Here is a 12496-nt window from a genome sequence, read left to right as displayed (position 1 = left end):
AGGAGAGAAGTTGGAGGATCTGCGGGGCGTTTTTTAGGCAGGATGGACTGGACTTGGTCATGAACAGGTCAGGTGTGCAGGATGAAGAGATGCAAAGGCAAGGATGGCACCCTGCTTCTGGCTCGGTGACCCGGTACCATCGTGAGCATTGAGAAGCAGCTTGAAGGAGCAGATTGAAGGGAAGTGGTGATCTTCCGGGGCATGTTGAGCATGAACTCTGAGAGTGACCAGCAGGTGAGGGTCAGAAGATGGAGGGAGCCCAGGGTGGGGATCCCTGGAGCATCGCCAACCTCACACTTGAAATGCGCTTGCTCGTGGATCAGGTGGGATCTTGTTTAAATGCAGATTCCCATTCTCTAGGTCTGTGGTGGGGCCTGAGAGTCTGCCCAGCGATGGTCCAGGTCCCCACTTCCAGCAGCGTCCGAGCACCCAGTGGGAAGGCTTGACAAGCAGGGCAGCTTCGGGGGCCAGGAAATGGCTAAGTTCCATGGGGTACAAGGTGGATAATAGACGGGCGAGACTTACGTTTTGGGATTCTAGTGAAAGTGACAAGGATGGGAGTTTAACTCCTGTCTATAGTCAGAGAATTCTGGAACTACCCACAGGTACAGACAGAAGTGCTCAGTTGTCCAAAGCAGGACAGGGAGGCTTGAATGCTCCAGACCTTGCAGTTTCCAGGGGGTGCCATGGAGAAGCTGGAGACCCCATAGTAGCGCGTGGCAGAGAAAGGGTGATGTTGGGGCGTGGGCGGCTGGCCCAGGGGCCTGCTCCTGCCCTGCTGGCCTGACTCCTGTCCCCTCCACAGTTCCTCAGCGAGGGCTATGCTGCCCACCTGGCCGCACTGGAAGCCAGCCACCGCTCGCGTCCCAAGAAGAACAACTCGCGGATGATCCTGCGCAAGGGCAGCTTCGGTTTGCACGCGCAGCCCGACTTCCTGCGGAAGCGCAACCACCTGCGCAGGACCATGTCGGTGCAGCAGCCGGACCCGCCCGCCAACCCCAAGCCTGAGCGGGCCCAGAGCCAGCCCGAGTCCGACAAGGACCACGAGCGGCCCTTGCTGGCGCTCAGCTGGGCGCGCGGGCCCCCGAAGTTTGAGTCGGTACCCTGAGGGCCAGGCTGTGCGCGGAGCAGGGGGGCCCTACCAGGTGGCTTGCGGGGACCAGAGGGGCTGCCTTCTCCCCAATACAGGCCTTTTCCTGCTTTTTCCCTCCCGTGTCTGTCCAGCAGTGTCTGACCTCAGAGGGGAGGGATGCTACCCGGCCTTGAGGGGCTCCCTAGGCTGCAAGGGGGTGAGACGCCAGGGTCTCAGTGCAGCCACTGCTGCCTACCCGGTGCCTGCGACTTCAAGCCCAAGTCAGGGCTGATGTCTGTGTAATCCGGAGTGCGGGCCTGCCAGGAAGTTTGACAAAGTCAGCCTCCTTTTCTGAGCTCTGCAGGCTTCTGCAGTAACGCTAGGCAGGCCTTAAAGGGAGAGGCCCCAGACCAGGGATCCACAGCGGTCAGCTTCTTGGCTGACAGGTGGAGAGGCGAGTGATGTTTGTGCCTGCCCTCCCTGTGACATTCTGAGTCACCTTCTTGGGCCTGGCTCTCCTATGGCAAAGTGGCTACTTTCTGGGAGTGAGAGGAAGCCCCCTGGGCTCGTCCTGTGTTCAGGCGTCTGTCCACGGCCCAGGGCGGGACGGGTCTGGTGCTGATGGTCTGTCCTGAAGTTGTTCATGTCTCGCCTTCTTGTCCTCAGACTCTTCACCATTTTCCTGTGGCCCTTGAGGACTGTCGTTCCTCTTTCCGGAGTCCTGCCTGGTGCCTCCCCTGTGAGGCTGTGGCCTTGGGCTCTGGCCTAGCTGGGCTAGCTGGGAGCCCCTGAGCCAGTTGCTTGCTCTCTCTGGGCCCTGCCTTCCTTATGTCATCGACGGATCTCCCCGGCTGAAATTATATTGGTGCGAGTTTGTGACTCCTAGGCTGTCCAGCACTTCTGCCCCCTGAGGCTTTTCAGGCCTATGAGCTCCTTGGAGAGCCCTGTGAGCTCTACTTTCCCTGCAGTCAGAGAGGAGGGTTCTGGGTGGGCTGGGGGAGCAGCGATTATCCCACCACCTCAAAGGAAGCCCCTGGAGGTGTGGGGAAGGGGCCCCGCTCCATGGACAGATTTATTTTGTACTGCTGCCCAAACCCAGTGTCCCAGGGACAGAGACATCCTCCCAGAAGGCACCGATATGGCTCCTCCTCCCCAGCTCTGCCCAGACTGACTCCTCCCTTTTGGCACCTGGAAGGCATAGAGCTGAGGTCCTGGAGTTCTGGGGGTTCATGTAGTTTTGGCTCAAACTGTTGTATTCTCTTTCCTTCCCTCTGCCACTCAGCTTGGTTTGGTGCCCATAACTTCCTCCTGGGCCATCCTCTGAGGTTGGCGGGGCTTAGCTCTCCTGGAGCCCCTCAAAGCCGGTTGAGGCCCTTGTGCTGCTGGGCCTGTGGCCTGGGCTTTGGTCTCCTGCAGCCTGGGCCAGCCTCTGAGCTCCCCTCCCCCCAATCTTAGGCGGCCCAGTTCTTTTAGCCCCGGCTCCGTGTCACGGGCCAGGCCACCCTGGGGCCCAGACACCTGTATACACAGCAGGCACCTGTGTTAGCTCAGTGTCGCTTCTGCTCAATGTCTACCTCTTGCAGTTCCCATGTGACCAGTGTCCTCCTCCATGGCAGCTGCTGGTGGGGGTGGCTGGCACCACTGGCAAATGGGGCACCCTGCTGGGGCCGGAGGGGTTCGGGCTCCCAGCCCCGAGCCCTGCTCTCTCTACTAGAAATGTGTCTTCTCCAGTCTGCCCGCTCCTGCCACATCTACCCGACAGACCCATCTGCCAGTCTCTGCTTCACTTGCGGTCCTCCATCTGCATTACAGCATTGCCCAGTGCTGGCAGCTCTGCTGGGGAGGGGCGGTTGCCCGGCCTCCTCTTTGGTCCTGCCTCCTGGCGGTTCAGTCTTTCTTGGCTCTCCATAAGGCACTGCTCATGTGGCCTAGCCACCTCATCCTGAATCCTTCCCTCCCTTTCCAAAATACACCCGGAATTACACCTGGGTGTAATCTGATTCTCAGAAACTCCACCATCTCCTTTTTGCAGAAGCCACTGATGTATTACTCTCAAATGCTGAAATAATTAGCGTGAGATACTTCTCCCCTCATCTGAGCCCCTCTGCCTTTTCTGAGAACCCCAGGCTTGTAGCAGGAGTGAGAGAGAGCGAGAGAGAGAGAGAGAGCGAGCACACCAGGACCCTGGGGAATTCTGAGTCCACGTGAGCAGGACTCTGTGATCGTGGGGGTTGGAGCTGGGGTGTGGGGCTTAGTGGGAGGGCCACACCCTTTTCCTTTCTGGAGCCCTGCACTGGGGCTCTGAGGACTCACACCTGGGAGGCTGAAGGTGCATTGTGAACATCCGCTGCAGGACCTTCAGCGGGCGTGTGAGTGCGTGCGTGTGCGGCTCTGTGCGATGACCAGACTCAAAGTAGGTTCCAGCAGCCGTGACCAACATGCACTTTCTCTGCCGGTGGTTCGTTCAGTTCTGTGCACCCGGTTATGTTGGAGAAAAATGAAGTCATGTTGTTCTCCGGAGGGGCTGCTGCCTGTCTGTGTGGTTCTGTGACCCTGACTGGTTGTTTTCCAGAGAGCCCTTCCTCAGGAGCTGGAACACAGACCTCCCCGCCTGACCAAAGCTCCCTGTTTCTCATGTGGCATGTTTGTTGTTCCCGGTCTGGTGGCTGTCCTGCCGGAGGGCCTGCCTGCCGCCTCCCTCTCCGTTGGCGTGTTGGGGGTCAGGGTGCACCCGCAGCCAGGGCCTGCTCTTCTGGCATCCTGGGTTTATCCTAAAGAGCTCGACTCCTTCCTTAGGCTCCACAAAATGTTAAACATAAAAAGGGAGACTTTTCATGCATTTGGATGGATGGTTCTCCTGCCTGGATACTGGGCTGGAGAAAACAAACATGTTAGGACCCAGTTTCCAGAAATTATGGGGAGTGGGTAAGTTCTCTGAAAGAGGGAAGGCGGGTCTCCTGGCTTTTTAACTCCTTTTCCCACTTGGAGACCATGCCCATGCCCAGAAGTGTCCTGCAGACCAAAGGTGGCACCAACGTTTAATGACAGCTGGGCCAGGAGCAGAGTCCAGCTGTGGTGTGGTTTTGTTCTCCCGCCCAGCTCAGGTGCAGCCCCACCTGGGAGGGTGCCGCCCACGCCCCGCCCACGCCCCCTGCCTAACTGCGAAGGAGCCTCGCAGCTGACCCCGCCTTAAACGACCAACTTTCCTGCCCAGCCCTGGGGGTGTGGGTGCCAAGTGCGCTGGAAACCTATTCTCTTTAGCTCAGCCACCAGAAGTCACCTCCCTCCTCCCGCTCCCTCTGGGCTCGGGGGAACTTTCTTAAAAACTATACTTAGGGTTATGTGCAAGCAGCAAGGCCTGGTCTGGGTTCTGCTTTCTTTGCCAAGAAACCAAGAGGGTGGTTGGGAGAAATATCAGTTGAACCCCACTCTTGTGGGGACAAGGAGTGGCAGGTGACAGCAAGGAGGGGCAGGACAGGAGGGTGGTTCGCTCATGGGGACCCCCGCCCTCGGACCCCATGTCTTTTCCATTTGTTCACTTGGTGGTGGCAGCCCATCCGGTCTTGTCCCTGGTCTGACTGTTCCTCAGTGTGTGACTCTCAGTATTATCTGTGGTGGCTGGTTCTGTGGTGAAAAGGTTTATTATATTCTTCATGGCTGCCTTGTACAAAATCCGTTAGAAAAGAAAACGTAAAATATCAGATTTCTAACAAGACAAAAACAGCATTATGAGGTTCAAAAGATTTTTACAACTGGTCTTGATTTTGATGTGAGCTGGTTTTTAACTCTCAAACGTTGTCACTAAAATAAAAACCTTATTTGCCTTTAAAATGTGCTTTGCTCTGAATGAAGCTGAGAAACTTCCCATTACTCCTGTTCTCCTGGAGCTGGGGGCTGGCTGCCTTGGAGTGGGGGTGGATGAGGGGAACAAGGCTTGGCCACAAACCATAGACCAGAATGGCATGGGGGGGGGGCGGGTGGTGGTGACAGAGAAGAGGTGTCAAATACAGAGAGAGAGTCTTTATTATGAAAAGCAAAGTTATGGAGGAAAGTTACACACTGGCTTCTTTCTAATAAAATGACAAAGCATATTTCTTAAATAACTTACAAAGGGCAGAAGTTGCTGATGAGCAGAGCTGCTCCTCCCTGCCACCCACAGTGCTGAGAATATAAATAGGTACCCGTGGGCCCCGGGTCTCAGAGCCGGAAAATCTCTCCCATCCCTTCTTTTGGTGCAGGGATGGGAGCTGGTTCCCAGTAGCCTGGGACACTGATGACGCACAGGGTGACGACTCGCAGACCCTGTTCCTGGGTGCGTAGCTCAGCGCTCTCCAACACTTGGAGCCTGCACTTCACGTTGGAAAAGGGACAACCACAAGGCTCAAGTGTGGGATGCATCTCAAAGCCCAAAAGGGGAGCAGGGTGATCAATCCCCCTACCCCTCACGGGTCTCCTCAAGCCACTCTTGGGCTGGGGCAGGTGGTTGCTGCTGGGCTCAGACGTGGCCCAGGGGGCACGGCTAAGTCCTGGGGGCTTCCTCCGGGAACTCGAGGGGAGCATGGATCCTAGGTATGGGGACGTGAGGGTGAAGTATGGCTTGCTTCCTGCAAGACTCACTGTGCTCAGGACAGGGGAAGTGAGGACACCGTAGCCTCCCTGCAAATGAGGGGCTGGAAGGTGGCGGGTCGCTAAGGTGAACAGCTCCGGCTCTGAGCTGGCAGGAAGACTGCGCACTTCCAGCTCTGCTGGCCATCAGCTCTGTGGGTTTTTCCAGAAGACTCAGTTCTTTAACATGCCTCCAAATATGCGTAGGTGCTCTTGTAGGAGGAGGAGAAGAGGAAGCACGGGACACTAAGAAAGATGCTCGGGAGGAGGGCGTTACCTGAAGGCACTGTCCTCAGTCATGGATGAGAGACACGGTCATGTCACTGCTAGAGATGGGAAAGCAGGAGAGACAGATGCCATTGGGTGCTGCAGGCTCTGGGGGGCCCTCCCAGCTCGGGCCAGATAAGACCAGACCCGGCAACATGGTGGGAACTTGGCACACTTGCATACAGTCAAAGCCGACAGGGCCTGCCTAAGAGCCTGTTGCGGCCAAGTACAAATGGCTCCAGGTTAGGGCAGCTCCAGACCCAGGCTCTGCCCTCAGGATGGGGTTCTGAGCAGACAGACCAGGAACCTCAAGCAGCCATGTGGCTTTTCCCAATTCTGTGGATGGGCATGGAATAAGGGAGCCATGGGGAGCATTGGAGGCAGGGCAGGCCTTTTGGGAACCTTGTACCCAGCCTGGCGAAGTTCCAGGTGATGCACAAGGGTGGTGGCCCAAGGCCCAGAGGGCCACATGTATCCAGGGTGCATCCTAACCACCGCCCTGATCTGGGTCTTTCGTGCCTTCTCGTGTTACAGATGAAGAGACAGGCTCACAGAAAGGGAGGGACTGGCCAGGGCCACACAGTGGGCAGGAGCCAGAAGCCTGCCTGAAAAAGGAGGACCCTCCCCACCATTTTGCTTTGAAGCAGGGGATGCCAGCTTACCTCTCTTCAGCCACAATGGCCATATCCAGCTCTTGGGACAGCTTCTGGAGATGCTGGATTCCTACCCCCACAGGCTCCAGGTCACTGTCAGACTCACTGAACAGAAGAAAAAAGCCACAGGCACCGGTGACTAGTTGGAAATCTGTGGCAGGAACCCCTTCCAACCCCGCACTGCAGCCTGGGGTCTGTGGGGGCCGGTCATCACCCCAGAATCTCTCTCCAGGAAATGACATCAGAGCAACTTGGAGCAGCTGACAGAGAACAGTTGGATCAAGGCTCATGAGGTAAAGGTCAAAGGGAGGTAATCTTGCAAAAAAGCGAGCCTTGCTGTTCCCCACTTGAGTCTCAGTCTCAAGATGGCTTCTAAACTGGCTTTTAGGCTCTCTAGGAGGCTTGGGAGAGTGTGATACAGCAGAGCTAAGCCCATCTTTTCCGTTTATAGGCAAGGAAACTGAGGCCTTCCCCAGGTCCCTGACTAGTGAGGGACAGAGCTGGGACAGTACCGTGGATGTGACTCAGCTCAGGGTGCTCCTGGCTCCAGGCAGCCCCAGGAGATGCTCAGAAACTCCTGGGGCCTGTTAATGTTTCGGGGGCAAGGTGCTCTTCCGCTTACCTGGGGGAGCAGAGGGGCTCTGTAGAGGAGTAGGGGCTCCGGAAGGCAGCCTCCCTCCTGGACCTCCGCAGTGGGTGGGCGCATGGGCCCATCTGGGTGGAGAGGCGGTGATGCTCCCTCTCCCAGGCGCCAGGAGTTGAGTGGCCCGTGGGAGGTCCAGACAGCCGGGTGCTCCTCTGGCTCAGGCTGTGACCTGGGGGGCTGCTGCCCTTCTGTGTTTCTCTCTTCCTCCTCCTGCCTTTCACCTGGGCTCCCACCAGCCACTTGGTGCCACTTTGGCAGGATTCCTGGATTCTCTGAGACAGGTACATGGGAATGTGAGCACAGACAAGCCAAGGGTGAGCCCCCCTAGTCTCCAAGCCATCCCTCGGACCCTCCACTTCTCAGCTGTCCTACATATGCAAGCAGCTTTTAGTTTCCAGGGTGAGGGGTATGGGTGATGTCATGTGACATGGGCCCACTGCAGGGACCCTGTTCAGAGCCCCAGGGTATGAGTGCAGGGGTGAGCAGCAGAACCACTCTGGCTCATAGAGCTTCCCTTTGCCTAAACCCAAACCGTCTTTTGGGACACGGGCTGACCCAGAGACTCTAGGGCAAAGCCTACCCGCCACGATACCGTGAGATAGGCTGTCCCCTGCTTCTGGTCTAACTCTATCCCATCCCCCCGCCACTGATCACAGAGACCCTTCTCAGGGGCTGTTCTGATCAGGACAGTCAGCTGCCCAATGCCCGTCTATGGCTGCTTATCGCCCACAGGATCGAGTCCTAACTCTTGAGCCTTTCACGGCAGCGGGGGATGGCTGTGACGGCTCTTCCTCCCCGAGGCTCTCTTTGATTGGCAAACCAGAGTCAACGTCATTACAGCAAGACCCGAGTTACATTGGGTGAATTTTGTGGCCTTGGACAGGTGACCTCGTCTCATCTCTGATCCCTGGGGATAAAACAGTCCTAGGGTTCTTCTAGACAAGGGCTAACATTTGGCTCAGGAGCCAGAAACATCTTCCTGTCTCCTTACTTCAGATTCCCTATCAGATACCAAGGAGAACCTGCCTCCTGCCCCCAGTTCTCTCCTTGGAGGTCTCTTCACTCTCATGGCCTTTCTAGGTGACACCTCCATACATCCCCAGCTCCAGGTTTGAAGACACAACCACTTGGAAGTCCACTGGGTACCTCACACCCAACCTAAGTGACAGCTTCCTGCCCACATGTCTCATCTGACACCAAACCCTCCCAAATCTACCTTCTGAGCAGCTCTTGAAGTTGCTCACTCCTCTGCAGTCCAGACCCCCAGACCCCGCTCAGGGGAGAATCTGCTTCCAACTCTTTTCCATAAAGTGGCTAAAGAACAAGGTCTGATATGCTAATTAGACCTGATTCCCACCCAGTTGTAAGTTCTCCCCCTGGCTCCCAAGACTACCAGTATCCCCTGGGAGTGTCTAAACGCTTTGGGCGCACGGAACCCCCTCTCATTGCCCTGCCTCACTCTCTGGCCCAAACTAAGCTCCTGCCTGCTCTCTTCACTTTCTTGCTCTCCCTCAGCTCTGGGTCTGGTCTCACACTATCCCACCTGTCTTATATGCGCCTCATTCTTTCCCTTTCTTGAGTGAGTTCTGTGGAATCACCTCATCTGGGAAGTTTCACCGACTGTACTTGTTTTGGGGGCCCTCCCATCATTGGGTACTTGCTTGCAATTTCATCTGGGGATGATTTTTCCATGACACTGTTTTTCATGCACTCACTCAATGATTTGTTGAGCACCTACTAAGTGCCAGGGACTATTTGGGGTGCTGGGGACACAGCATTGAATGAATAAAGCCCTTGTCTTCATGGAGTCTATGTGCTTGGGGGCTCCTTAGGACAGTACTTGTCCAGCAGTTGACTTGGACGTGGTCAGCGTTACCTGGGACACGGCACCCAAGGCGTTCTTAGCTGAGCGAGCTGCAGCTTGGAGGCCCTGCTGCCCCAGCTCTGGGGCTTCTAGGCGTTTCCAGGAGGGGCCTGCCCCCAGGTTGAGGCTGACTGTTCTCAGGGGCAGCCTCTTTTGGAACTGTCTGCGGAGGGAACCCAGGGCTCCCCTGGGGGTCTCCAGATGGCCAGTCGCAGGCTGCACCTCGTCTTCCTCCAGCTGCTCCTGGTCCTGCAGAGATCTCCTGCGAATAGAGGCCCCCACGCCTGGCCACCGAGAGGCCATCTGCCTGGCCAACAGTCTGTTCTGTCGGCCAGACCCTGGGGAGGAGGTCAAAAGGCAGGTCAGCAAGGCATCCTCCACCCCTTTCTCAAGCTCCACAAAGACCCTGGGTACAGGGGAAACAGGATGGGGGGGGTGCACTTGGCAACTGGGGGTGTGAGAAGGAGGGTGCTTCCTGAAAGGTGGGACGGTCAGCGAGACCCAGAAGAGGGCAGAGGCTGAACAAGACTGGTCGGCATTTTCTGGGGTCCCTTGCTGTGTCTAAAACAGCTGTCTCTTCATCTCAGCCTCCTCTCTGCCTTTGCCTCAGGCGGGGAGGGAGGCAGAGTCTGGAGCGCCCCTCTTCGAGCCTCAGTAGTGGGCCCAGCGCAGGATCAGCGTCTCTTTCACAGCTCACCCTGACCCAACGCGCTCCCGCCCAGACCCTGGCCGGCAGGCCCGAGCCCCCGATTTCCCCCTTGCAATACCCAGACGCCCCACATGCATGCCTGTCCTAACTAGACACCCCCTCGCCCCCGCGGTCCAGGTCAATTCTGAATAGAAGCCGCACTACGGCCTGGCCTGCACTCACCCAAAAGCTCCCACGTCCACCAGACGCCCAGCACAGATGCACCTCGCCCACCCCAGTCGATTTTTGAAACTCCGCGCGGATCCGCCCCCTGGCTCTGTCCTCATAGCTGATTGGCTCCATCTCCGCCCCGCTGTCACACCAGGGATCCCATTGGCTCTCTGCTCTTGCTGCTGTGAATCCTGCTCTGGGATTTGCTCAGTCGTTCCCATTCATCCCTTAGTCCTAAAAGAGGTCTGCGGGGCTGCGTGTCGCGTGACAATGCCTGCCGCTCATTTCCCCCGTCCCCCCCCCCCCCCCCCCCCCCCCCCCCCCCCCGGCGCCGCCAGATCCACCGCAGCCCTCAGGCCAGGCCCTAGCGCCACCTCCTGGTCGCCTAGCCCCCGGTCACGGGGGTCCCTCCTGGAACTGCAGAAGGTTCAGGCTGGTCTTAACGGGGCGAGGTGGAGCGGGGTCCGAGGTGTCTAGGGACCCGCTCCCATTCTGCCTGAAGGTCTCAGTGGTTTTGTCACAAAGAACTCGGGGCCTGAGTTCCCGGGGAGGTTTTGTTTCAAACTTCCCTCTTGACCCTCTGCCTTCCTGAGACAAAGCTTTTCGCTTCTGTGTTCCCCATACACGCCACTCACGTTCCGCCCCTAAAAATCCGTCCTGGAAGAGGGGACGGATGAGAGTACACCTCCGCTCCCTCCTCCAGTTAAGCACCGACCCCTCCCCCAACTCACTGACTCCTTCCCTCTCTCCAGTCGAATGCTTTTCTCCCTTCCCTTAGCATCCAAGCGAGCTAAAAAATATGCCATTTAGAAAGCCCCCCCCCCCCCCACCGCCCCGTCCCTCCTTTCCGAGACCTCAGAGCCGCACTGGCCACTCCTCCCCTCGGTGGCCTTGGGGCCATCTTCGCCTGGTCTCCCCTCTCTCCCCTCTGGCCAGTCTCTTGCGGATGGGCTCCTTGAAGCTTTGTCCCTAGCGTCTTCTTCATCTCTGGGTGATTGCACCCACTTCTCTGGCCTCAGTTACTTCTGGCCTCAGTTACCCCCGCCCCCAACACACAAGGGGTGGTGAGAATCATGAGCACACATGGGGCAGTTACTATGCACCGAGCACCTGTATCAAGCACTTTATATCATGAACTCCTCTGGACCTCCTTGCAGCCCGCGACTAGATGAGGAGCCCCAGGTACAGAGCGGTTAGGTTTGTTCCCAGGTTCCCTCCAGCCGTAAGTTAGTGTGTACACACAACCCGCCACTGTGGGACGGCGACCGTCTGCCTCACCTCCACACCCCACTGCCCTTCCCAGCCTGCACCTCTCCCACACAGGTACATTTAACCTCCTTCTGGATTCCCAGCTCCTCCTGGGCTCAACACCCCAACAAACATCTCCCTGGAGTCTCTCCCAGGCCCCTGTCCTTCTCCATGTCCCCGCTCTCAGGTCTTTCCGAATACCTCCCGGTGTCTGAGACATGAAACACTGGTAAAAACTGGCCGCCGAAGTCAGCAGAACGGGGGCGTCCTTAATCTCACGGCGCTCCCACCCAGCGTGCGAGGAAACACGGACACTGACGGGTCGAGCCACAGATAATCAAAGAAAATTATGAAACTAAAATAGTCCCTTAAAGCCGAGACTTAGAGAATGAATTAACCAAGCAAAGGATGCAGATGTTTGAGTGTGTTTGCGTGCGAGTATGTGTGGGGTGCGCCCTGGCACAGGGATATCATGTTCCAGGGGACCCGTACCGGGTAAGCCGCCCAGCACACATCCACACTTGCATATGGAACGGAAACGAACGTTTCCTGGAACAGCACTTGACTGTGTGCCATGTCCTTTGATATTTCATCTATTTTATTTTCTAAAAAATGCTGGTGACAACTTACTACATTGATTTTGCATTGGCTCACCGCTCCAGTTGGCCTGTTTTCACCTCGGTGCCCTAGTTGAGTTGGTTGTTCCCCGAGCGTTAGAAGTGTTTGTTCCCAAGCCTGTTCATGCCGGCAGCGTTTGTCATTGCAGTGAGGGAATTTAATTCATGCCCTCGACCAATGAAATATGAGGGGCGGAGTGCGAGAGTTGTTATTTTCAGGAAAACTGAATTGAAAGTGAGGGAAAAGCTAGGGAAAGGGAAACACGAGGGGAAGTGAACGATGAGGGGAAGTGAAACGAGTCTCTCAAATTAGATCGTCTTGCCACAATGGTCTTTCAGGACCTGTCGCAATGCCTGGCACTTCACGTTCATCGACACAACCGCTTAGACTTGTCCAGCCCTTACGATGTGTGTGCTGAGTGCGTGTTTTTATTCTTCATCCTCAAGGCCTCTCTGTGCGGTGGATGCTGTGTCTCTCCCCCTTTGAGATGACAAAACCAAAACGCGGAGTCCGATGGGTGAAGTGTCTTGCGCGGGATGGAAGGAAGAGTCAGAGCAGAAACCTAAGGCCTGGATGTCTGACTCTAACACCTGAATTCTTTTATTATTATTTTTATCAATTTTTAATTTTTTTGTCCTCACCCGAGGACGAAGGAGGGAGAGAG

General features: G+C 56.6%; 2 protein-coding genes across 3 annotated transcripts in view; one reads left to right on the top strand and one right to left on the bottom strand.

The window, feature by feature from the left end:
* The window catches only part of PITPNM3 (PITPNM family member 3), an 84592-nt gene extending 79702 nt beyond the window's left edge, over positions 1-4890 (top strand). Inside the window, exon 20 of the mRNA XM_053911831.1 lies at positions 806-4890. Within this exon, the coding sequence (XP_053767806.1) occupies positions 806-1108 (303 nt within the window). The 3' untranslated portion in view covers positions 1109-4890. The remainder of the gene's footprint in view (positions 1-805) is intronic.
* Positions 4891-5209: 319 nt separating this feature from the next.
* Positions 5210-11914, bottom strand: PIMREG (PICALM interacting mitotic regulator). 2 transcript variants are annotated; one of them, XM_071222320.1, is made up of 6 exons: positions 9979-10019; positions 9120-9445; positions 7220-7515; positions 6607-6702; positions 5955-6003; positions 5210-5830 (listed from the first exon to the last, which is right to left on the bottom strand). In XM_071222320.1, the coding sequence occupies exons 2-5, from the start codon at positions 9408-9410 to the stop codon at positions 5970-5972; spliced, it is 717 nt and encodes a 238-aa protein (XP_071078421.1). In that variant the 5' UTR covers positions 9411-9445; positions 9979-10019; the 3' UTR covers positions 5210-5830; positions 5955-5969. The 2 variants fall into 2 exon arrangements, with proteins under 2 accessions (XP_071078421.1, XP_071078420.1); XM_071222319.1 differs by lacking the exon at positions 9979-10019 and adding an exon at positions 11869-11914 and having other exon boundaries at positions 5210-6003.
* Between the last annotated feature and the right edge of the window lie 582 nt (positions 11915-12496).

Source organism: Desmodus rotundus, chromosome 9 (assembly GCF_022682495.2).
Source record: "Desmodus rotundus isolate HL8 chromosome 9, HLdesRot8A.1, whole genome shotgun sequence".
In the NCBI taxonomy this organism is placed as follows: Eukaryota; Metazoa; Chordata; class Mammalia; order Chiroptera; family Phyllostomidae; genus Desmodus; species Desmodus rotundus.
Note: the sequence above shows the minus strand (reverse complement) of the source record. Positions and strands in the feature narration are given on the sequence as shown.

Bases quoted from the DNA above. Each gene is read 5' to 3' on its own strand.
- PIMREG (XM_071222319.1), bottom strand. From the start codon at position 9,410: ATGGCCTCTCGGTGGCCAGGCGTGGGGGCCTCTATTCGCAGGAGATCT. The intron at 6,703-7,219 runs GTAAGCGGAAGA...TCTTCTGTTCAG, and splicing joins GAGCCCCTCTGCTCCCCCAG to TGAGTCTGACAGTGACCTGG. The intron at 6,004-6,606 runs GTAAGCTGGCAT...TCCCATCTCTAG, and splicing joins GCCATTGTGGCTGAAGAGAG to CAGTGACATGACCGTGTCTC.